The 26181-nt window shown below is 47.0% G+C and overlaps 1 protein-coding gene across 1 annotated transcript in view; it reads right to left on the bottom strand.

The window, feature by feature from the left end:
- The window catches only part of BTBD11 (BTB domain containing 11), a 163749-nt gene extending 137976 nt beyond the window's left edge, over positions 1-25773 (bottom strand). Inside the window, exon 1 of the mRNA XM_026052270.1 lies at positions 24787-25773. Coding sequence (XP_025908055.1) covers positions 24787-25717 — 931 coding nt within the window. The 5' untranslated portion in view covers positions 25718-25773. The remainder of the gene's footprint in view (positions 1-24786) is intronic.
- Between the last annotated feature and the right edge of the window lie 408 nt (positions 25774-26181).

Below are 26181 nucleotides of genomic sequence, written 5' to 3'. Positions count from 1 at the left end.
GCCGTGGGTGAGGTTAGAGAAGCCATGGAGCAATCCCAGCCTATCAAGCCACTCCAAGGAAAAGAGAGGATGATTAAGGAAATGGATGAGGGATAAGGGAATGGAACATCTCTCATATGAAGAGAGGCTGAGTGAGCTGGGCCTGTTTTCTCTGGAGAAGAGAAGGCTCAGAGGGGATATGATTAATATGTATAAGTTCAGGAAGGGAGAATGCAGGGAGGAAGGGGACAGGCTGTTCTCACTGGTGGCCAGCGATAGGACGAGGGGTAATGGCCACAAGCTGAAGCACAAGAAGTTCCGTCTCCAGGTGAGGAGCAACTTCTTTACTGTTAGGGTGACAGAGCAGTGGAACAGGCTGCCCAGGGAGGCTGTGGAGTCTCCTTCTCTGGAGGTCTTCAAAACCCGCCTGGATGCCACCCTGTGCCACATGCTGTAGGTGTGCCTGCTTGAGCAGGAAGGTTGGACTAGATGATCTGTAGAGGTCCCTTCCAACCTTAAATATTCTGTGATTCTGCGTGATTCTGTGAGAGCTTCCCCGCCTCTCCTCGCTTGGGAGAGGCCCAGCCCTCATCATCAGCCTCCCATATCCTGCACCCCGTCCGAGTCACCCAGGCACGACACGAATACCAGATTTGAGAAGGGTGCACAAGAAGTGCCCACCTGAGACACCCTGTGGGTGCAGGGACTCTCAGGACATCACCGGGGTCTTCCTCCACCACTCTCCTTCCCCAAATATGTTTCCCTCCTTCCATAAGGCGGTTGTGCACCAGCGTGTCTTTCTGGCCCTGGGTCATACCAGCTTCCTCCCTCCTCCGGGATGAAGGCTAACTAGATAGAAATCAGTTTTTACAGCACTGCAAAATAGGACTGTGATGTTGCAGAAAAAATATATATTTTTTTAATTCTTATGGCTCCCCACAGTCGTTTCCGTAAGGCACAGAAAATTTCAGAGATAGCAGAACCATTTCCAATTCAAATGCCTGCTGTACCCTCAGCATAACTCCTGCAGCCTGACCCGTGATGGGTAAGGAGGAGTATGATACTGCTATCATTCCCTCAGGTGTGACAGGCACCTGAAAATAAAAAGCAAACGACATGCAAAACTGCACTGTTCTCTTTTCCCCAAATCCTCGCAATCTCTGCCTCTGGTTTTGCCTACGCTCCTTGGAGGACAGGTTATTTGAAAGACTCTTATTGCAGGCAGATTTGCGATGGTGCAGCTTACACGGGTTAAAAATAGCAGCTGATAACATGATACAGCACTGCTGCCCGCCTCTCAAAACCAGAAGTGACGGGCAAGGTGAGGGAACCTTAGCAAAGCAGACAGTCGCCGCAGGTTTAACACCAGGGTTTACGTTTTATTTCATTTGAAAGATCGAATCTGTATTTTCCCTTCAAATCTTCTTCAGCACATCACAGCCTCCTACAACAGCATCGCTGGCAGCATTTAAACATGCACTGATGGCAGGCCTGCCCAGAAAACCGCGACCAAGCAAGCTCCCTTTATGAAAACCAGGTGAAGGTCCTCAGTGCAGCTGCAAAGCAGAACTGTTTGTTGTCTCTGCCAAAACTCTGCGTATAGAAAATAAATTTCCAGCTCCAGACACCTCTTCTGGCTTCAGGGCAGTGACAACAGCAAGCCATGCAAAAAAGGACGGGCTATGAAAATTATGACTTAACTCTCTTAAATGAGCGAGCCAGCTCTCCCAAAAATCACGATGCAAAACCACACCGAGAGTATAAACCTCAGGATCTCAGGGAAGCTCTCACCTGGCTGGACTGAACACGAGAGGATGACCCTAGCTCCTCAAATCTATCCCCACTGCTCAGTAACAGTGCTTGCTGTAGGGTCTCCAGCATGGCATTCAGTCTGCTTTCCTGAGCTTTTCCATCTATAAAATGGGAATGATCGTATTTCATTTCCTTGCAAAGCTGTTATTAGGGTTAATTAGCTAACGTTTGTACATTACTTTGAAAAGCGCAAGAGTGCAAGTGTGTACACACACACACACACACATATATATATATATATATAAAATGTGCATAATGTCCTATTATCATAACCATCTGTGCCAGTGGGAGATTTTAACTGCTGAGCCAGCTCTTGGGAAAGACCTGCCATTCCATAATATGCAGGTCAGAGGACTTTGTGAACTGTGAAGGTGATGATAACACGTTTCAGTTGGGAATGCAATGAGACATGAGGTAATGCTAAATTTGGTATTAACAAGGAGGTGTTTACTAACAACGTCAAAGAAAAGAGCAACCTTATGCGCCTTCCAAATGAACTGCGTATAAAGGCAAGTACTCAATATCTCTATTCAGAAAAGCACTTTTTTTTCAGTTTAAGAAAAGAAAAAGTACTAAGAAAACTGTGACCTGCATGTCAAAATACAAAGAATGAAATAAGTTAAAGGCTAAGCTAGAAGAAATACATATGAAAGCAATTCTATTGCTAGAAAGAAGCAAGTGGTTCAAAATAAATAGCTCCTCTGGCTCTTAGCTCATTTCTTAAATGAGAAAAGAAATTAGAGAGAAAACAGAAAAGACCAAGTTATGATGTCTGAATACAYGCTGGAGGTAAAATATTATAAGGCATAAAGTTAACAGGGCAAACAGTAGGGKTTTTGTTTTGCTTCAGCCTGAAAGAGTAATAGGAAACAAGTATATGTTTATATAAATATATCCAAGGAAAATACGGGCAGAGAATGGCTCTATTGTTGAACAAGGCAGGGGATCGCGTAACAAGAATCCAGATGGATGAAGTATTCAATAGTTATTTTTCTCTGTGTTTTGTACAAAGGCCAGAAACATTAGGCAGAAGATAAAATTCATGATCTAGATAAGCCTGGAAATAATGAACCAAAAAAGAAATGCGAAAGTATATTCATTTAWTGAATGTGCCAAATTCTTCCTATAGCAAACAACTGCTGAAGTCAATGGAGTTAAACAAGGGACAAATTTAGCACACATTTTATAACTCAATAAGACCAAATGACATGCACAGAAGGGATCTAAAGAAACCAAATATATACTGAGATCATAAAACTGTTGTTGAGCAGCCTTGAAGCTCATATGAAACTAGCAAGATGCTTAGCAGTCTGGCGAAAAAGAGATTGTAGGGAAAAAAAAAAAAAAAGTATGACACTCAAATGGGGTAAGAGGAAGAGTTAGGAAATTCCAATCAACTGTTTTATTAGAAGAAATAAAATAAGCAACATGAAAACTGCATGAATAATAACAATYATAAAAAAGTTTCTAAAAAGAGTGACTCTTTAATTCAGACTTGAATTTCTTCCAAACACGCAACTATCTTAGAGAAAATGAATACTAGATTAAATAAACGTTCTTTACTATTTATTTCTATAGCATTACAAACATACATGAAAGAGGATAATTTGAGCAATACTGCCATAMAGGCAAAGAGAAGGAGAGGGTCCTAGGTCACATTCTTAACCCACAGACCCTGGTACAAATACAGAATATTCACCTGCTGCAGTAGATCTGCCTCGGTGGAGCCGGCAGCCAAGGCTGGCCCAGCCTTGGGCCCAATCCCTTCCAAGTGTGAATTAATGCTCTTAGGAAAGGTGCTAACTTGGCACACATGGATAATGATGTTCTTGGCTTGTGCTGGAAAGCGAAGCTGCACAGCGTGCTCCCACGCGCCACCCGGGCCGCGCGACCACGCGACGCAGCAAGGCAGGAAACAGGCGGATCTCAGAGGTCCGAACCCAGCCTGCCACACAAACACATAGTTATAAAGACTGGTTTTGATGAGCTTAAGACTGCCTTGGGACCACTGCTTCATTCAACCGGAGATCAGCATTACAAATGGGAAAGCACCCAGAGGTTTTCAGTTATCTGCTTGTATCAAGGATACGCGTCTTCTCTAAGCGTGCTCGCCGAGAGCTTAAATAATTCAGGTATGCTGGAAAAGTGAGCAAGCCAGGCACTTGGCACTTGGAACAAATCTGAGTGGGCATTCGTGTATTCTACTCAATTTTGTGTTAAAATAATGYATTTGCAATATTGCAAAATAAAGAGGACTAAATTGCTGTAACACCATTAGGCAGTACCATTAGATCTCCAAATGTTAGCACGTTAAAAACACTCTTCTTAGGAAAATGACTAAAAGACCAGCAATAACAAGTTAATTTAATGGTTAAATCACATTTATAAAAGGTACCAACTAGCACCTGATGGCAGGAAGAGGACCGATACGCCTCCGCTCCAGTGCTCTGCTGACGGCCTAATAAGAAAATATCTGTCCCTTTGATCAACACCGAAGATACTACCAGGCGATGCAGAATTGCCAGGGCAGTGGGAGGTTGCCTGAAATCCCATAATGATCCAGCTATCGCGAGGAAATGGACACACTCGAAAAGGATGAGTCTTCATTCAGACAGAAGGTGGAGTGCCACAGGAAAACCCAACGCCCAGCACGTGACGGGAAAAGCTCTTCCCCCCAAGATTAAAAGCACTAATAAGTACTAAGCGGTAGCAAGTGCAAGGGGCTCCCAGGGTGCTGCAAGCCACATGCTGGGCAGGAGGGTATAAATGGGGACCCTGGTGGGAGCAGGGAGGTGACAGGAGCTCTCCAAAGCTACACGTGGACCYATCCACACCGGAACAGTCTGCCTGTGTCATGTGAAGGTTGTAGATGCAGCGGAGAGATAAACTCAGGGAGATGCTGCAAACGGGAGCAACCAATTGAGKAGGCATGAAGGGCTGGAGGAAATTCATTTATAGTTTAGGGAAAAAAGGACTGAAGACAATTTACACATAATTGAAAAATAGCAATATACAGCAGCGAGGGAGCAGATAATGTACAGTAGATGAAAAATCATAAGCAGCTTGAAAGAAAGATTTATATTATAGGTTAAAGTAAACCAATAACAGACTGAGTTGGCAGGGTAGGGACTTCCTGGCTCCTACTCAAGCAGTTCTTCTACTAGGACCATATCTTGAAATTTTTTTATCTTAGAATATCTGCCGTGTCTGTGAAAGTACTTTGCAAAAGAAATCATCTCTAATAACAAGCAAGCAAGCAGTAGCCGTCCACAGTATTTATTACAAGTGGTCCATTTAGGAGAAGCTCTCAACACACCTGCCTTGTTTCTCTGCCTCCCAACAAGCACATAACACATGCTGGAGGGGACTGCATTTGAATATCACCCTGCTCCTTAGTATGGATGACTCATAAGGGATATCCTGATCACAAATCCGAAGCCTGACATTTGGAACAGCTTCTCCACGATGCGCCCCATTGCTCCTTTAAGTTATAGGCCATTTAAAAGCCAAGCAAGGCCTGCCGCAACAGCTGTAGATCAAAAAGCCCACAACACCAAAGCTTCTGTTTCTTGGAAGCGCAACAGTGAATTTCTACGGGGTGTTTTGTTTCTGCAGAGGCAGCTTGCCTTGTCAAGACAGGAATGGGAAAGCAAGTTGATTCAGGCTCGCCCATCCTTTCCAGAGTCCATGGCCCTCGTGAAAATAGCCTTTTTTTTCCCGCATAGCTTTGGGGTGACCGACAATTGCTGAGAAAAGGTTGCAAGGGTGGATTTTCAGGATATCTGTCCTCCGATTTTTCTTTTGTCTCCCTCTGCGAGCTGGTTTATCGTGTGCATGGAGGGCAGACAGCAATGGGAAATTCCTCTGATCTCAGTGCCTGTGGACATGGTGTAACGCTGAGCGTGCAGGTTTTTGCATAACCCTCACAACGCTGATTTCCAAGTGAAGGGTTCACAGACTGAAAGGAAAGAAGGGTTAAAAGATGTTTCCAGTTCAGGCTGGAAAAATTCGCCGCCACTCATTTTTTGATGCATGCACATTAGCAGAAGTTATCAGCCAACTAATAAGAGGCATTTCCAAAGTGTCTTCTCCAAGGCTGCTTTTGCCCTCCAGACCTCCAGTGCTCCGTTTCCAGCAGGACACAGTCCAATACTTCAGGGAAGCCTCAAGCCTGACAGAAAAGCTACTTGCAGCTGCTACATCAGCAGCTCAGTGGATCAGTCTGGTGCCAGGCGGCTTAGCTAGAGATTATCACAAGCTGTGCTACTCCCCATGCCTTTTTTCAGACGGCTTCTCTGCTCTCCATGAAGTTCCTGCAGGTCTTTCTTCTCCTGGAAAATCAAGCACTTAACGCAGCATCCAGAAAGCAAGGCGTCACCACAGCCTTAGAGAGAACTCTAAATGATGCAACAAAGGAGGCTCCTTTCCAGGAGTTATTAAGAAATCACAGCCGAGCGGTGCCAGATCCTGCTCCCTTGGTGGCAACAAGCATCAGCACTGACCTTTGGGCACGGCACTGAGCAAGCTGCAGCCTGAGGGCACGATGCAGCCTTGCTCTCCCCTCCGGACCTGACCTTGTCTTCACTGTTTGCCAGGGCTCTGGTCCATACCAGAGTCCTGTAGGCCACAGACCTTGGAAAGCAGAGTGCCATGGGGAAGGAAAAATCTTCTGAAATATGGTTTTTAATATCTTCAGGCTCATATCAGAGAGCATCTTCCAGGGGCAGCACATGGAGTAATTCAAGAAGGTCACTGTGTATTTCCCTGAACATCCCTCTTGTCTGGTTATGAGGGGTGAAGATGTTTTGAAGTAACTTGGTGCATGATACACATTAGACAACTATTTATGAAGTACAAAATTAAGTGAAAGACAAGCCAAAATACTGCCTCCATCTCCACCACTGGCAACACAACGTTGTTTTGCTTTGTCCCTTACCTTCCCAAGCAATTAGGATGTTAAACACACCAAAAGCTTAAATTAACTCACAGACCACTCTTGGCATACCCAGTTTACCTGCTTATGTTTTGTGGCACTTTTTAGGAACAAATTTCTCTTTCACTGTTCCTATACAACGTAAGTTTCAGCCCAACTGAGGCAGGAGAGAGAGAAGAGCAAGTGGGAGAAAAGCTGAGCCACCTCAGCCATCAAAAGCCAAACTGCAAAAACTAAAAGTTGCAGAGCGCTACAGACAGACTTCACATCATCCCAAAGCAGAACCAACAGCATTTAAAAGGCAAACTATATTCAGCACCAGCAAAAAGAATTCAGGGATTAAAACGCCAGAATATCAGTGCACCTAGTTGCTTTGCCTACTCACACGGCCAAGGCAATTATCTCCACTCTCTGCTCGCAGGAAAAAAGGGCAGAGGCTCAAAAAAAAGGTGAAAAATATTGTCTAAAAAAGCTGTTTTGCACAATCTCTTTTTATATAGGTATAATATATGTATTAGCTCTAAAGAAACTAAAATAATAGGAAGACATGCAGTAGGAAACTGTACCATCTCATGATACAAATTCACCCTTCTACAGAACCTGTACAGGGCAGATCAATAGCCCAGCAGGGTACCAGAGACATCAGAGCATCCTGAGCCACCACTGCACAGCAGGGACAGGCTGCTGCAGCAATTTCAGAAAAGTTCAGAGATATATATATATTTTTTTTTAAATAAGTGATTAAATGCTCCCTTTCCTGTTTCTGTTTGCAACAGCCAAAAGACTGTCAGAGGGATAACTCAGTTTTAAAAGTCCTTTACAGATCAGCTTTAAGAATTCACCATGTAGCCCCACACTGGTTTTTTATTTTCCTAATCATCCTTTAATCCTTGATAGCACTGTACTGAACCACCTGGYGTTCCCAAGTTTCCTTAGTATCAGGTTATGAGTCACAGCAAGATCCGCTGTCCATATTTTTCCATATRGACGCCTGTGAATATTCCACATTTTTCAAGCCACGAAAAGTCAAGCTTTAGGGGCAATAGCAGGTGGGATATCACTGTTCAGGCCCACCTCAAAGTAAACACCACTTTCCAGCAGATGCCCATCCTACAGACGAGACGCTGCGAGCACCAGAGCCCACCAGCAGCAGGATGACTCCTAATGAGTAACAAATGGAGCATGGGAATGCATGGAATGGGGGCTGCTTGTGCCCATGTGCAATAATTAGTAACATGCTGCATGTTGGGTGGTATGTGACACTAAATCTGGCAAACTCCACTTCAGAAAAGCAGAAATTAGGTTAGACTTCCCATCCAAACACAGACCTTAAGTATTGCAAAGGTACATCACGGCAATAGTCAAAGAATGTTTGAGCTGGATGCTACGTGTTAGACCAAAAGCCCCAATCAGYCCCAATGCTTCCAGCAGCTTATGTATTTTAAATGAAATAATAATCACAATTCACATCTGAATTAAGGAAGTAAACTTAGGATGAGAGCTCTCCCTGAAAGTCTAGGATAACATACCTACATAAGCCAGTGCCATGAAGATGTGGGCAGAAGACCACATTCCAGCAGGGTTCTGGAGAATCGTTAGCAGGGAGGATGCTGCTCTCACAGCCGTGTGCTGGGAGAGACAGCTACATTTTTCAGTGAAATACATTACAGTGCTGCCATCGCCATCACATGGTTCTGAGAGCACTTTGATATGTCATCTTCACCCACYCTAGCATCGCTGTTGCCTTTGTCTCTACTATTTTTAAATGCTGAAGAAAGACATGGCTGTTGACCTGGGAAGTCAATTTGCTGTTAGAAACCGCTCTCTTTTTGAAAATTCCCCGTTGTTATTTTTGTGCAGCATATGCACCAGTAAAAATAGACAGATGGCCCCAATAGYTGGTAAAGTCCTGAAGCCCCACACAGATTTGTTGCAGCCTTTCTGGACACCTTGCAGAGCTCATCCCTCCCTCTGGACACTCACGACAGGGGTGGGAGGGAGGTGCACAGCAGATATGTGGTTATTTGCAACTATGCTGCTCTAGGGACATTGCAACATAGATGGGTGGAAGTTTATTTTTCCTCTTCTGAGTTTCCATCTCATAAAACTCAACCCAGCAGTGAGTTTACTGGTGAGGCCATGGGAGTTGGTCTGAATTCACTGTGCAACTTAACCACTTACTATTGAGCACTGTGTCCTTGCTACAGGCCTGATGTTGTTCCCATGCAACCCACAAACAAGCGCACCCCAAAACGCGTTGCAGCAGCAGCCCGCCTCAGGTACATAACATCCACACCACGCAAACCATCGAAGCTGACATTAGCTATGCTTTCAAATGTGGCCAGTGCAATATTATTGGTTTAACAACTTGTGCAATGAACAACTACATAGATTTCTTAGAGCCATATCAACAGCCAGCCATGACATGATCTGCAACATTTGCGTCCTCAGCTCATCTTGGCATCAGGGACTCTGAGCTGAGCGGATACAGGAGCTGGACTGATAACATATTTATGTTCCTGAGCAAACATAAGCTCTGAGTTCCTGAGCCTTTGCCATTCCTCACCAAACAAAACTAAAATTGCATTCGGTTGGTCAATGAATTTGCTTAATTTCTGCACTGCCCCTGGCAAGACACATCTTCTGTTCCAYGCGCATGTGCAGTTAAAGCTGCTCTGCCTCCCAGGACGTGGCAAGCAATCAAACATAAGCACGGACATTTAAATCTCAGCCAAAATCAGACCCATGCAATGCAAATGTATGCACACATGTACAGACACGCAGACTTTCCAGCAACTCAGAAGACCTTTTATATGGAAAGAATCTTTTGTTGTTGATGATGATGCTCCTGCTTCAGAAACAGCCACTGATCCTCAAATCCAGATGGGGCTCTGTTCAAAGAGAGCAGATTTATTCCCTTTTGTCTATGCCTGTCCTCTGGACAAATGTCTAAATGTTGTAATTATCCCAGATATCGTTAGAGATCCTGTTAACACATGTGGGGACAGAACAGGCAATGCCTCGTGCACTCACAGCACAGCAAACTGCTCCCCTTGCGCGTTTCCTTAAGCCTTACTTCCTCTGCAGCAATAACCCAGGTAGTTGCAGGAGGGCAGATGCTGTATGAATCTCACCCAAATTCCCACAAACTTTAGATTGCTTGCCTCACATGAGTGAAAAAAAATGTGTTTTTTTTCCTTATTATTATTATTATTATTTTAAGGCCTACGGAACTATGCAAGTCCTCCCTTCCTTTCCTAGAGGAGCCAATAGCTCTAGCTAAGCCTTCTGGTTCCCTCTGCTGCCATAAAAAGGTGCAGAATGCCTGAATTTGATCACTACTGTGTGAACATCTGGCTGTGGTCTTGGAAGGAATCCAGAGTTCAGTTACTTTCCACCCAAGACGGCTACAGGGATCACTCCACAACTACTGAACCAGAGAGGGAGGGAGGCAGCGCGGGAGGTGAGGGTCACCTCTGAGCTGGAAGGCTGCAAGAGACCCTCAGCTTTGGCTCAGGCTCTTGCTAAACAACAAGGTTTCACAGGCTTCTGTCTACACATAGCACAGGATTGAAAGGAGCAGGAAGGAAGATCAGGAAGCCAAAAAGCTTATTTCGCTTTCTGCTAGATTCCCAAGATCATTCTCCTGGAATGCATTAAAGTCACRCATCCTTCTAACAACAACAGAAAAGAAGACTCATGACTAAGAAAAAGGGATCAAAATACCCCAACTATAGGGAGACTTGGTATGGTTTCCATCTGGCATTAATGGTTGGAGCCACTGTGAGTCACTGAGCAGAAGCCTCRGCCATGCCAGCCCCCGGCAATGCCAAGATATGTGGCATTTCCATATGAGAAAGCAAAGTGAAAGTAGAAGTCTTATAAGTCACTCCTCATTTACATTCCTTTTAAGTCCAGTCTGAGGCACAGCTGTGCTGGGCCCAGCAAACACAGACCAGGATTCCCAGGCCCTTCCAATCTCTCAAGAGTTCCTGTCAAGCAAAAGATATCCCAAAGCTGACAAGTTAGGTGCTACACTAAAATAAAGTCCTTGCATTTCCAAAGCCCTTCCGAAGTCCTACCAACATTCCAACTAGACACAGCTCCACCTTCCTGAACGTGCTGTCTTGTGCAGAGTGAGGTGACCACATGCCCCCAAATCCCAAGACTAAAATACGCTCAAASGCTCAAGAGAGGTGGCTCTCCCCAACCCTGCGCTGACCCACATGAAGCAGAAGCAACTGCACAACCAGCTGGCACTTTATACAGCAGCCTGAGGCAGCAGGACTACCTGAAATGACTACCCCAATACTCTCACCTTCCCCCAAGGAAGGTGGATGGCAACAGGCTACTGAGCTGAGAGACAGTGGTAGATTTGAGTAGACAGAGAGGTCTGGGTAGCCTCTCTCGGACTGTCTTCACAAGCGAGTGACATGCCACAACCTTGACATAACAGGCACTAATATCTTGTGTCAGTCATTCGTTTTGTGGCAGCTCAAGTGTATATATTCCAAAGGACAGCTTCCATCAGTAGTGACACTTGAAATGTAAAGAACAATGTCACTGAAAACTGGCTATGGAGYGAAGAACTACATGAAAGTTCAAATATAAGATAAAACTTTCAAACAAGCATGCAACAGTAACAGAAAAACACAGTAAAACACTCATTAATAGAAGGACATATGTCAGCCTTCTAGGTCAGCTCTCAATAATTTGAGAAGAAACCAGGTCATAAACTCATTATTTTTTCTTTTTTTTTTTTTTTTTTTTTTTTTTTTTTTTTTTTTTTTTTAAAAAACACAAGTACAGTGACTTCAGTGGAACTTTTCCACTCTCAAGCTACTAAAAGATCTGATAGTGTATGTGACCTACATAAAACTGAAATAGCTTTTCCTCACAATAATGATAAGCATAGGATGATCGTTGCAACACATCCTAATCAGATCATTAGGACCCAAATTTAGGCAAGGTTCACAGCAAAACGTGAGGCCGTGAAACCAAATTCAGATTTCATTACGAGTTGCTGAGTTTGAGTTGCAGGTCCAAGCTTAAATACACACGGAGTGGGTAGAGCAGAAATCAGCAAATATTTCCATACTTCTCTAATTAGAAGCCACAGAGATGCATCTCAGGGAATGTCTCGTATAAATCACACAGCTCTACAAATAAAATACATTGTGGTCTTTTACTCTTTGGAGGAAAGTTGACACCAAAAGCATGTCGGAAAAGAAAGGGGGAAAAAAAAAAAAAAAAAAAAGCACAGCTTGCGGGCTAGGCACATAAAGGAAAGCCAACATCATTAGTTGGCTACATCCTTTGGGGTTTATGACTACAGGTAGTCTGTGATACAGTAAATATCTGTCTGCGCGCAGCATCTTCAGGTAAGGGGGTAAATGTTTTTTAACAGAAAGCACCACTAGCAAAATGCCGAAGAATCTGAGCCATTTAATTAAGCAGTCAATCTTCCAGCGAGTCCCAGCCCCAAGTTCCCATCACACAAGCACCTAGGGCTGCTTCTCTAYGCTAAATAAAAGGGAAAGAAGTGCCCTACTTTTAAAAGCACTGTCACTTCTCTGAAGTGTGACCTCTCTCCCCAGCACCCCCTTCTAAAACAAAGCTRCTGCAAAGACAGGGAAAAGAAAGTAACCGGCTACTGGAAAACATTCAGATGTGTGTAAACCAATTATTCATTATGGCAAAAGAAGATCAGATAAATACAGATTTGAAAGCGTGTGGTTATGAAGTGACTCAATGCAGCGTCTTGGCTTTTTTCAAACAAATTAAAAGATAAAACTGAACAATYCTTTCATTTCCTAATAGGAAAGAACTCCTTGTCTGGTAGACGGCTGCTGCTAAATTCTCTTCAGAAACGYGCTGTTCGGTTTCAAAGCTGGGGCAAAGGTGCATTACAAAGCACTTTAAGAAATGTTTTCCCTCCTATTCCATATCCCCACCATGGATCATGTATAACAAGGGAAGGAGGACACATCTTAGAGCCCAGTGATACAGAATCAGCAAGAGCTCTGCCTGCCAAAGCCATCGGGATCCCTAGGGGTGCTCTTAAACCCCAAAGTACTGAGACCAAGCTGTGGTTCCTGAAGGTCTCTATCTTCTGTACGTGATCTACAAAGACATGAGCAAGACTGTTAAATGACTTTACAGGAAATAGGAGCATATAAAGACCACCTTTCAAAACACTCAGCAAACGAGAAGCTGCATTTCTTGCCTGGCTTCCAGGAGAGCGAGATTCAGAGCCCCATTTGCCTGCGCGGCCCTTCCAGCAGCCCAGGCAGCTCCCTGCCCACGGGCAGATGTCAGCCCAGCCTGCGAGCGGCGGCAGCCGCTGACACCACGTGCTGATGGAAACGGAAAGCCCAGGGGCACCGCCATCCTCGCAGACACACTCACGGTCTCCACTCACTCACTCGCAGACACACTCACAGGTCTCCAGTGAGGCCTCGGCCACGTTACTCACTGTCACGCTAGCACGGCGCTCAGCCTGAGGCCTTGAGACCCCCAGTCCCTCCTGGGCACCTCTCCCTCCTCCAYGCTCGGCTGCTGCGGCTATCGGAGACACGGCAAAAGCGGGTGGCCAAACGCAGAGTATCGCCCGCCCACACCACGAAACCCCCTCACATCATCAGCAATTAATGAGCCACGCTCATTTTTCCACCCACTGTCTGAAGGGAATAGGACAGGGCTATCAAGAGGCCTCGCACAGAGGASGGTAAGTGCCACAGCCCTGCACCCACTTGTAACAGAAATTGTTCGCTGCACTTAATTCCAAGAAAACCACAATTAATTGTGCTATAGTATCAGTAAACACACTAGTTCCACCATTAGAAGCCATTATTTTCCCTCCAAGCCATTACATTGCTACATTATTGATGCAACGATCCACCGTAACAAAGCAGCACTTTGCATTCTGCTCCCTACTGAACATTAAGTTACTGAACTATAGTACTGATGCCAGATTTGGTCTTTTTTTTTCTTTCCAGTAGGTCAAAAATTCCAGTAACATAGGAACAGCTGCACAAGTCAAACACTTGTCCTTAATCAAATGTAAATGCTTAGGTTTATACTTGCTATAACTCAAAATTACAACTATTTCTAAATACTTCCACAGTAGATATTTTTATATCATCTGGCCAGACTATTTAAAAAATAAAAAAAAGACATTCTAGCGAGATTAAGCCAGAACGGAGTAAGTTGCCAAGTTGTTTTAGTAAATACTGGACTTCCTTGATACTAAGTAAAAAGGCAGCCATATCTAAAAGGTCTCCAACAGACACTTCAACAGAGTGGAAGGAAGTTTTGCTGGTGCCAGAATCATGGAACAAAACCTAAAGAAGGTACCACAACCACGGAGCTCAGGTCAGTCAATGGTTCAGTCATGCAGCTCTTACTCATTGACCAAGAAGGGCTAGTGAAACTAATAAACTTTTTTCTTGCAAACACTGTTCCAGGAACGAGTGTTTGCAGAACAACTAGTCAGCAGTGAAGGATTACACGGCCTCAGAGGAAGGCCAAGCAAGCCCACCACATGTTGTGCAATGGGGAGGAAGGCTGTGGAAGAGAAGCTTGTGCTACAACATGAAATAGAGCTTCCTCTGCAGTATGAACAAATATTAATACTTAGACACATTCTCCTTTGCATGCGTAATTCCACTAAATTATTTCCCACTTGCTTCCTTTCCTGTAATACGCTGCTCCACAAACTGCCACRATGCTGCAGCAAGGAGAGGGTTCTTTATGGCTGCTTTAAATTTACACTCTTTCTGTTTCATTTAACAACGGCACATAAAAACCACATGAAGCAGCTGATCGGGTTCTGCTTTGCCATTCAGTCTGGTTCAATCACAGCTTCTCCTGGGTGTCTTCTTTCTGGACCAAATAATGCTCCTCTGGTTGACTATCATACCCAAATACTCCCCTCAGGCCCCCAGACTTTCATTATCCTTTCTGCTGTTTGCTCTGTTCTTCTTTTCCTCCTGGAAATTAGACTGCTAAAACTGAACTAATTACTCTAGGCTCAGAGGATGCGTTATGCAGGTGCTAAATTGCACGCATTTTTCTTACACCACAACTAATACTGGTGTGTGTATTTAGATATCTACAGTGACCATTTCGGCACTGGGAAAACCACGGTTCGGCTGCACCTTTCAGGGGAACAACGAGCCCACCCATCTGATGGCACCTCAGATCACTACYGATCGCAGCAGTAACAATCATGCCCTCATTTCCTCTACTCCTTTCACCTAAAATGTTGTCCTTACTGCAAAAAGGCAGGTTTTYCCAGCACCCTCCCCAACTCAGCCTAAAGACCACCAGAGACCCCAGGCTTCAAATAGCATCTCCTTACTCCAGCCAGAGCACGTAGCCAAGGTGGTTATAACCACACAACATGGGTTGCACAAGCTGCCCGTGGGCCTTGCAGCCCCTCTTGAGGGTACCAGTCCAGCTCTGCTCAGCAGCTAGCCCTGTGGCCAGCTCAGTTTGGGTRCATGAAACACTGTGCATGCAAAGTAGCTAGTTAGCAGGCAGCAGCATTCCAATTGAATTCCCAAGGAGTCCCAAAGTGTAGCCCTAGGTTGGGCAAATTAGAGCTAACTCACCTCAAGGTGATGATGGCAAGAATGACGACAGCAAGGCACATTGCAGAGGAAACACTTGCAATCACTGCACCTCTAAATGAATAGCTATAATAGCTATAAATGAAAGAAAAGTTACCTGTACTAACAGTCAACACTAGAGCATCCAGGGCCAACTCAAAATCTTAGAAGACTGTGACTCAACAGCTAATGTATCACACAGGCATGACCTGTAATTAAAGGTGTCTCTACAGAATCTTACCATGATGTTTTCCCACCCATCTGATAACTACTAAGTCTCTTCAGAGCTGAGCATTCAGACAGATCATCTCTAACTCTCAGGCATGGGTTCGCTCCATTATATCTCTGATCAGGAGGCAGAGACATCAGGATTCCCATCTTGATGGGCTTGATCATTGCCATCACCACAGRGCTCACACTGAGCCCACCTACACAGGCTCAGTTTCTACAAGCTGAAGAGAGGTGATGGCTTTTCCTTCCGAAGGAAAGGCTCTCTGTATGCTTAAGGGGGAAACAAGATTTGGTAAGGGTATTTTTTCTCTGTTGTATTTAATCCTGCCTTAGAAGGATTCAACCACTACAGTTGCTTTAACAGCTGATGGATGTCAGACAGCGTCACTGACTTTCCTACACTTTCCTACACTCCCAGCTTTTGAGCACCAAAGAATGCTAGAGAAGTTTAGATGCCCTTGGTTTAGGTAGCAGATTACCTCATTGTTCCCAAATCTAAGGTGTAAAAACTTTAGTGCATCTCCTGCCTGTCCTAACCATGRTCCACAAACCACGTTCTTTAAGATGGAAGGCAAAATGTCATGCATATTCCATGCAAAAGGAAGGATTTTTTTTTCAGCAGAAGTACCATGTACATCACTAGCTTCTGCTTCTGTATCTACTCTGTTTGCAAGACTGTTTTCACTACCCAAAGCCATTTAGCTGCTTGACATACATAGCAATTTTCTGTGAGCATAACGGTATAATAATAATAATAATAATAATAGCAAAACAGCAACTGCTGCCTATGAGAGGGGAAAGGGGGATTTTGTTTTTTTCATGTTAAGGTAATTGCGTATTTTGAGAAGTCAGTCTCCTTACTGAGAGCCAGATAATTAAACCTAAGTTCTTATTTTTAAAATCCAATTTACTTTTGAAAACATATGCTGCTGGACTATTTTTAGAACTTTTCTTAAATGGGACAGCAGAAATAGGCTAGTTAGTAACCATGATGCGTTACAGTTCATGCCGAGCAGTTTTCACTTTGCAGGTTTTACGCTTAATGAATCTGTAAAACAATGGGAGGGGAAAAAAAAAGTTCCTTTTCAAATGAAAAATAAATACTTACAGAGAGACACTGTTATTCGTCTTAATTTTTGACAACATTTATTTTTAGCTATATCTGGGCCTGCAAGTTTGACTTAACACGGTTTCTATAACTTTTTTTTAATCAAATTTTTAATCAAATTTGAGGCCTAATATCTGTTAGGCCACCTTCCCACTGAAATCAAGGGGAGTTTGGTCCAGGTGAGGACTGCAGGATCTGGTTTRACACTGTATTTGGAACATGCGGTATCCCACATTGCTCCATACAAAGCGCACACCAGAGAAGTGAAATAGCACCAAGAGCACAAAGATGCATTTTTAAGGCACGCAGTTTTGTGACAGTTATTTTATATGTATCAAATGAAATAACATCATCCCAGGCACCTGAATCCAGCACTCTGCAACTTAATAATTCACGCACAAAGGCTTATAACCAATGATTCAGTGAAATTAATTTCAGCAATGTGGTGGCATGCAGAAAATCCTGCTCCTGCATTGCAAAATCTCCTCAGGTTCTTCCCCAGGAAGCATCTCAGAGGGCATCCGAAACGAGCCTGACCTCTGAAACACCTCATGCCACAGGGCTTAGAACCAGGCACGGCTCCCATGTCCCAGTCCTGCTCATCCACAGCAGGTCCCTCTCTGACCAAGTCTTCTCCTCCTCCTTAGTGAGGGTGAAGTGAAACTGCAAAACACTGCAGGATGCAAAGGAATTTATTAGCCTCTTCCAGTTACTTGACTTCCTTGCAAATTCAAATGTATGCACCGTACCTCTGCTGCAACCCTGTTGCCCCTGGGAGCAACATTTCACAGCAGCGCAATTTAAAAAGTGTCACATTTTTATTAATTTTGAAAGCCTCAGATTATTGCAGGCCCATGTGCTACCTCATAACACTCAAGGACAGAAATCCTGTCACTGCAAGAGGCTCCTCTGCAACCTCTCCACTTGCTTCCAAGCCTGTCCCAAAGCCTTGGCGAGACCAGAGCGTTAACCAGAGCGAGGTTCACTGTGACAGGGCTGCAAAGTTGCTGAGCCTAGGGATTCCCTCCCTGCCCATCCCAGCCAGGCTGCAACACCTCAGCATACTCCCAGCTCCAAGCACACATCCTGCCTCACGCTTTCAGTTTCCACCACTCCAAGGGTAAAGGCTATGTTTGTCTACACGCATTGGGATTATTCAGAAAACCACCTGATTTACTAGAAACACTYGTGACTACCCCAAGCACAAACACAGGCAGAGCTCAGGTCTGAGCTGTTACAGAAATCCAAGTTCCCACCAAGCAAATCTGTTACCTGGGTCAGCTACAGGCTGCAATGCTCCAGCATGCAGGTTTGCACCATCAGGACCAAGAGCAGCATGCAGCCCAAGCATTTTTAGCAAGTCAGTGGTCTATGCCTGGTAGCATTTAACATGGTGATTCTAGRTGGCCTGGAAGCAACCAGGCCTCACAAGTCTTCTCCTTTGCCTGCACCCTGCCAGTTCAACTCAGCAGGTGCCAGATCACCTGCCCAGAAGCCTATTTGTACCAKCTGGGCAGTTTTCTCACCTTCACTCCAGGCATTTGCTTCCTCTTCCTTCCTACCAAGCTGGGATTATTTAACTTTAAATCAACTGTCAAGACCATTTTTTTTTCCTAATTGGTAAAGGGCTAAGAAAAACCTGGTAGAAGACCATAATGATTCCGTCTCAGGAACATAAAGACCCAAAGCACCTTTTTCAGCTCCCAAGCTGGCACATGTGCTCACTGGGGGGGTGTAAAGAACTAAAATCCTCCTGGATTGTTGCCAGGAACTATTACAGCAAAGAATGGAAGCTGCTTCCTATGAACTCCATGTAGGATTCAAGAAAGAGAATTATATAGAGGCAAGGGAGTAACACTGAGGGGCACTACTAGAAGCCAAGAAAAGGGCCACATCTCCTATTTGTTAAAGCTGGATTCTGACTTCAGATGAGAAATGTAGGATAAATGGAGGCTGTATCAACCAAGCAGGAGCTCCATGTCTTCCTCTGAGGGCATTCGCCCAGGATCATTTGGGCTTTGTCCTATTTTTTCTGAAGTTAAGAAGCTCTCTAGATACACCAGCAGAAACCAACCATAACCAGACTACGTAACTTCGTCCAAACCCACTGACTGCCATGGTAAGGGAATGTGATGGTTYGAAAGCATCGGTTCAGTGAAATGCGTTATAGTAAAATAACTAAAGTAAGCAAAACAGGTTTCTGCAGCCTCAGCAATGTATCATCATGAGCATCTGCAATCTACCTGTTCTGCTAATCCAATAAACACTGAGCGYGGCTCCTTGTTCTTGAGCTGCTCCCAAGCACATGTTTCTCCTCCTGCTTACCAAAGCGAGACTACCTCTTCCTTCCCATTGATTCATTTCACTTCAGCAGCAGCCCTCTCTCCTCTGTATTCTTTCCTATGAAATGAGATTGACATTTACGGAAAATATAACGAGCAAGTGACCACTGGGTTCTCTCTCCTGCCAGTCCACAGCATGGGGATTGCTATGCTGTCTTTTGGGCAAAGGCAGAGCTTACGCAGAGCTGGGTGGACAAGCGTGACCATGCTGGGCCTCCCCTGATGGAAATTCCTCCCGCTCAATCCATAAGCCCTGTGGAAACACACAGGACAGATGCGGAGACCCTCTCAACAGCTCCATGGGGGAAACGGAGAGCCCAGAGAGCTCAGAGAGCAACAGAGAGCCCAGCAGGATGGGTTCAGTGCCAGGATGAGAGCCTGGGAGGCACTGGCAGGGAGGCAGCAGCAAGGGCTTGAAACCGGGAGGAGACTGTGAGCGGAGCAGGCCCTGACGCGAGCACCAGGATCATGTGGGAGATGGGTGAGGAGATAACACGGAAACCAACCCACGGCCCCATGCAGCTGCCTGTCTGGCTGCTGGAGAGCTAAGGCTAACGTGTAGGTTGAGGGAGGTTTTGGAGCAGTTTCACTCACCCAAAGCAATGCTCTTGGACCCTACAGAGAGACGTTCTGCTTGGAGAAGCAATCTCGGGCAGCGCTGCCCAGTTCCAGTCCAGCAGCGAGGGAGCAAGTCCTGGGGACAAGTACTGCCTCATCTATCCCTTGCCTGCTTGTTTTCCTTGTACCAGCCCAGCACTGAGCTGTGCGGGTGGGAGGCACCCGATTACATGTAGCGAATACTGAGAGACCCCCGAGCTCTGTGTGTTGGCTACAGGAGCTCCTCCGAGTATAGGATTTAATCCTTGGTGCCCACCTGCCTCAGGAAACAAACCTCTTCTCCTCTGGCATGATCTAACCGAGCATTTCTTCCTCCTTATAAACATCCATCTAACTGAGTTATCCATCCAACTCTTCCCTTGCACACATTCATTGGAACTATGGGGGGAAGACCACAAAGCTCCGCTACCCTACAAGCAGCAAGTCCCTTCCCAGAGCCGGGGAGAACCAGCTCGGGCTTTAGCCGCCTTCATCTGGGACGCTGCTTTATTTACTGTGGACAAYGCGGGAGGTTTCGGGCTGACAAGTGACAGCTTGGCTCGACAGGGCATCACATAAGAAAACACGGTCTGTCCTGAGGAGAAAACCAACAAAGCAGAAAATGTGCCTTTTTCTGAGCGGCTTCAAAATGGTTGCCAGAGGTAGCGTTTACCCTCAAACRAGGGAAAGGTGCTAAGCGGTCCATAAGGCTGTCCTGCCTTTTGTGTCCCCTGCTCACAAACAGGGTTGGAGGACTAGATGTGCTACCACACCGTAAAAMCAGACAAAAAATCCATGAAAACAATCTCCTGCTAAAATTACCATGTTWCTCCTTCTGCATGCTTTCTGTATGTGCAGTCATATTCCTCATTGGTAATTCCAAAGTCCTGTTTACATCAGAATGAAGCGCACAAACTCCCTAAAACTCCCTAGGGTGGTCAGCACTGTAACTGCTAGTAAGGTACTCTCCAAYGTGATAAAGGGAATAGTTACATCAGTATATATCACCTTTATGCCTTAACACTGGGGTGTTTCTGGTAATAACTATTTCTGGGGGGTTTTAAGGTACACATAACTGAAACAAATTATACCACTAAAAATATCCGTGGGGAATGTAACCTTAGCCAGTTAGTCGAGCAGCAACCTCCCGTGCAACCCTTGCTCCTCACAAGGCAGTCGGGCCAGCAGGGCAAACCTGCCCTGGCCATGGAGGATCTGCTCTGTTGCTGCTCCCTGGAGCCGCCAGCCGACCTGTGCGGCTTCCCTCTCCCAACTTTCTCACATGGGCAATGGGCTCTCGTAGCGGAGGCTGTCAATTAAGAGAATCGAGGGAAAACGCGGATCATTTGTCACACTGCTACTAATGTCAACCTCTGGGCAAGGAACTCGAGCACGAGGAAGCACATGGGGAAAACACGACAGCAAAAACCCTTACATATAATATATAGGAACTTAGAAGAGAGTTCAAACTCCATTACAGCTCTTTCTTTTTTTCCAGAAAAAAAAAAAAAAAAAAAGAAGGTTGAAATATAACAGGGAAGAAAAAGGATGCTCTTGAAACTATAGTTAAGAAACCCAGGAAAAGAGGCTTGAATTTCCACTTGGCCCCAGACATTGCCCTATCATCTCAGATGACAACTCAACTGTCACCGATTTTTACAATGCCCCTAAAGCCATAATAGCATCTCAAATGGTTCAGCTGCAACAGAAAGGACAGAAATAACAACCAACAGATGCAGTATGTTTGCCATCATATAAAAAGAACGGCCTCTGTATATATGCACACATGCACACATATACGGGCAGGGGTGTATATAAATTAGAAAGTATTTAGAAGCAGTAACTGACTTGGTTAAGCTGTGCTAATACATTGGCATCTCTCAGTTGTTTCAAGTCCCTTGAGTGCGCCTGGATTAGAAAAGGCTGAGGTTAAACTGAGGTTAGTTGACACGTGTTAGCCAAGCCTGACCTAATCCTGGGTTTCTTCCTAGTTGTTGTGTCTTTCTCTCAAAATAATATTAAGAATAGGAAGAAACCACATGGATACAGTTGGGTTCCAAATAACTGTTTTTAGTAGATGTACACAAACAGAGGAGGCCTGGTGCTGGCTGCTCTGCAAAACCCAGCTCCAAGCTCTCTCCCACCAGTGTGCGGCTGGGGAGGGCAGAGTGAATCCGCCCTTCCCACCGCATCCATCTAGCAGGTCCATCACACCACCATGGATCCATCACCTCCAGCAGGTACTGCCCATCCAGACGCTCTAAAAAGTCCAGAGTTGGATGAAATATTTACATATGCGAGTCCTACCACCAAAGATAAGAGACCTCCAGGATGAAAGCCTATTTTCTAAGCACTCTATACAGGTCAAGTCACAGTCTAAATCCTCTCCTCCATTTTGTTAARAAGGACTTTCATAATAAAGCGCAGATAACTTTGAGGTACTTTGACCTGCTGTCTGAGCAAGTCCCGTGCAAATGAAACATATGGGCTTACTCCTACTACTCATACTGGATGCAAGACCTGCRGCAGCCTCTTCAGTCATCCTGAAGCAGTTTGTTGATCTGGCCTACAAGTAGGATTTTGGTGAGCAATAAAGAAACAAAAATAATACAGCTTAAACCACAGAGGTGCGAGTTTTTACTGCCTTATATCGAGCATACAATAATCAGCCCCACTATTTCAAGGGAAATAACGCGTGTACATGCTAGGAAATGTAAAATGGGTACTGCACTGCTCACAGGGAGCTCATAATTGAAACATTCAAGCGTCAACGAAATCCCAAACGTAAAGTTTTTAATTTTCACTCAACCATGACATTAAAATCCTGGTTGCATAGGAGGGAAAAAAAAAAAAAAAAAAGTACTACCCCTGAGTGGTTCTGAGGTCTGCATTTATATAGTAACTGGGATAAACTCAGCCGAGATCCCAGGAGCTGCTCACGCACTTCAGCGACGTGTTCCTGATGCAGCTACCTACTTCTGTTGTGCCGTTCCTCTCGGTTTCACTGAGGAGGTTGCCCCGAGGCCTACAGAAGAGACATGGACTGTATGGAGATGTAAGGAGAAGCCTTCAGGAGAAGCTGAATACGTATTCAGCTACTTTATCACTGTAGTGCAGGCAGCAACTCCGGAGGAAGGCTCAACTTGCGGTTACGCTGCTCCATAGAAATGTAGCTGCCAGCGCTTTGCACAACCTACCACAGATTTCCCAAATAGTTCTGATGGGGTCAAATAATCTCTCAAATAATCAGACTTCCCACCTCTTAAGTGCCTGTGAAGGAAACATTCACAACGGACTGTGCAACACTCGGCCATCAAGACGATGAAGACTGTATAAACAGATAGATATCTCACTGGTGAAGGAACAGCCTGATTTAATAGCTTGCAATGTCTATTTAAGTTGCTGCTGAAGTGCTTAACAGTAGGCAATGCACCCTCAGGATAAAYCTAAATAGACATAAAGAGTAATAAAAAGTGGCTTTTATTACAGGAAAGGCTGACTCTGTTTTGTTTGCACCTGCAGCTCCAAACATATATATACAGCAGGATRTCTATCTATGTATTGCAACAGGGTAAAAAGGAAAACAACATTGCAGTCTTTGGCATGGAAAATATAAGGATGCAGAGAGAGAGACAAAACAAAATGGACAACTTGATACAGTCTGGTTCTAACATCTTAGAAAAATGTCATTTGCTGGAGTCAAGACTGAGCCACCAAGCAGATCTGTGCCAGGTAAGGCTGGCAAAAAGGGACAAAATGGAGACGAAAACTCCAGATCGTCTCCCTGGTGCGGAGCTGAACACGGGTCAGGACTGAAGTCCAGGCTGATGGAGTAGGAGTTACAAAATCCGCAAAGCAAAATGCAAGGCTCGGCGGGGATGCGAGCAGGCAGCGCTGCAATGTCACAGACGCAGCGCGACGCCTGCCCAAACCTATCGGCACAGCACCGGGACGGGCGGAAAAACACCGCTGGCTCTCCCGGGGATGATGGCGGGATAAATCCCGGGTATCCTGCGACAAGGGACACCCACACACATCGCCTGACTTGTCTGCAGGCGAGAGGCAGCAGAGCCTCTGCGGAGGACGGGCTCAGCTGGGCTGAAACCGCTGCAGGACCGTGATGGAGCCACAGGGATTTGCACCAAGGGGAGGGGGATTTGCCACTGCCTTTTGCCTCTGCCTGGTGTCCTCTTTTGGGACCCTTTGTGGCAGAGAAGGTGTCTTAAAACAAAAGGTAAATGGCCCTAATTCACTGTCTGTGGCTGCAACAACTTAGCAGGGCTAATCTGCAGACCTGATCTGGGCTTCCAGTTATCCCGGTTTTCCCAGGTTCCCTTTTCTTTTTTTCTCGACATTTGCATCTCAGCCTGACAGGTTATGTCGGACTGGAGCTCCAGCACGGTGCGATTCTGGGCTTGTGCACGACGCCGAGAAACACCCGATTTCAGCCGCGCTGSCCCCGAGACGCATTCCCGGCTTGTTCCATTTTCCCTTCTCTGACAAGCAGAGGGAGCTGAAAGAAGGAAGAAACGTCAACTTTGGGGTCCTGCGCTATTCACCGAAAACTCATTAAAAATACTGGCCTCCGCCTGAAGGGAAAAAAAAAAAAAAAAAAAAACGAGGAAGTTGCTGCCTCACCGTGTTGCATCTGTGTCAAGCTCTGGGTAAACAAGCAGCAACACGCACGAAATCTGTCCAGAAAGGCTGCGTTTCAGCGCCAACACGCACCCGCTGCCCAAACCACTGCGTGCGCAACAAAGTTTGCTCCCGCTCGCTCGCGCCCAGTTGCGCTCCTGCCATTTCCTGTGGAAAACCGGAGCTCTGAGCGAGCTCTATCACCCGGCCCGCGCCCAAGCCCCCGTGAGAAGCCCCTACGAAAATAAAAAATGCAAAAACCAGGACGCTGTCAGCCCGTCCCCCCGCGCTTGTTCCCAGGAGCGGTCCCGCAGGGATGCCCGCAGCTTCCCCTCGCAACGAGGGCACCGGCACCGCCCGGCCCCGACGAGGGGAGGCTCGAAACGCCCTGAAATGAAATGAAATGAAATGAAATGAAATGAAATGAAATGAAATGAAATGAAATGAAATGAAATGAAATGGACACGGAACAGGGAGCGGGCAGGGGCGGCGCGGCAGGTGGCAGCCCCGCGCCCCGCGCCGTCGCGCCGCACTCACCGCTCGCGTTCTTGCCGCAGATGAGGTGCTGGTAGGGCTGCAGCAAGCCCCAGAGCTCGGGGTCGTTGCTGACCGTGTGCTCCAGCGCCTCGAGGGTGAAGCGGGGCGCCTCGCCGCCCTCCTTCTCCTTGTCGGCCGCGGCCGCGGCGGCGCCGGCGGGGCCGGCGGGGCGGCCGGGCGGCGGGGCGGCGGGCCCGGCCACGACGCGCGCGTGGATGTCGCGGAAGAGGCTCTCGGTGGCGGCCGTGAGGTAGATGGCGGCGTGCTCGTGGATGCGCAGCGCCACGCGGCTGTCCACCATCCAGCGGTAGAACTTGCCCACGGAGAAGGCGAGCCCGCAGCGCGCCGACTTGCCGCGGCTGAAGCGGTCGCCGCCGCTGCCGCTCATGTTGTAGAGCGAGAGGGCGGCGAGCGCGGCGGCCGTGCAGCGCGCCGCCAGCGTCCAGCCCAGCACGATCTCCAGGGCGCTCTGCACCTCGTGCTTGGTGCACTTGGCGAAGCGCAGGCTGAGGCGCTGCGCCTCGCGCGCGATGCGCACGAGCGCCCGGCTCACGAGCGTGGAGAGGCGCGCGGCCGCATCCCGCCCGCCGCAGCCCGGCGGCCGCAGCGGCAGCAGCGCCTCCACCTCCTCCACGCTCCAGGGCACCTCCTCGAGGTCGGGCAGGAGGCGCGGGCACTGCTGCCCCGCGCAGTCCAGCGCCTCCGAGTCTTCCACGAGGACGGTGTTGACGGTGTCGAAGCTGTTGTGCCGACTGTGCATGGAGTCGGTTAGCTGCGGCCAGCAGTTTCCTCCATAGGCGTGCGCCGGCTGGGAATCCGAGCAGCAGAGCGACAGGTTGGAGGAGCGCACCGAGTCCGCGGCGCCACCATAACCGGAGTCCAGCGTCAAATCTTCCAGCGTCCTCACGACCGTCTTACCTCGCCTTGCCATCGCTGCACTTCATGCTGCACCCGCAGGGGACTCGGGAAGGGAAGGCGGAGGGAAAAAAAAAAAAAAAAAGTAAAGAAGAAAAAAGGCCAAACAGAAGAGGCGTGAGGCGGGGAGACGATCCTGGCTCGCGGCTTCGCCCCGCGCCTCTGCCTTGCAGCGGGAGAGCGGAGCGGAGCGCCGCCGCTGCCCCGGCCCCGGCCCCGGCKCCTGCACTGCGCCGCCCCGGCACCCGCAGCCCCGGCCAGCCAGCGGCGGGGGCGGCGCCATGCAAATCACCGCGCGCCGCGGCCAATGGCGGCGACCGCCGGGGGCGGTGCCATGCAAATCACCGCTGCCGGCCGCCAATACGGGCGGTGCCATGCAAAGCACGGCGGCGGGCGGCCAATGGGGGCGGCGCTATGCAAATCGGCTCGGTGGGGCGGTGCGCGGCGCAGCGCAGCGCCCGTCACCGCGCGGCGGGGCGG

Source organism: Nothoprocta perdicaria, unplaced genomic scaffold (genome assembly GCF_003342845.1).
Source record: "Nothoprocta perdicaria isolate Ctin4 unplaced genomic scaffold, notPer1 scaffold_86, whole genome shotgun sequence".
NCBI classification, from domain to species: Eukaryota; Metazoa; Chordata; class Aves; order Tinamiformes; family Tinamidae; genus Nothoprocta; species Nothoprocta perdicaria.
The sequence above is the reverse complement of the archived record's forward strand: the minus strand, read 5'-3'. Positions and strand labels throughout refer to the sequence as shown.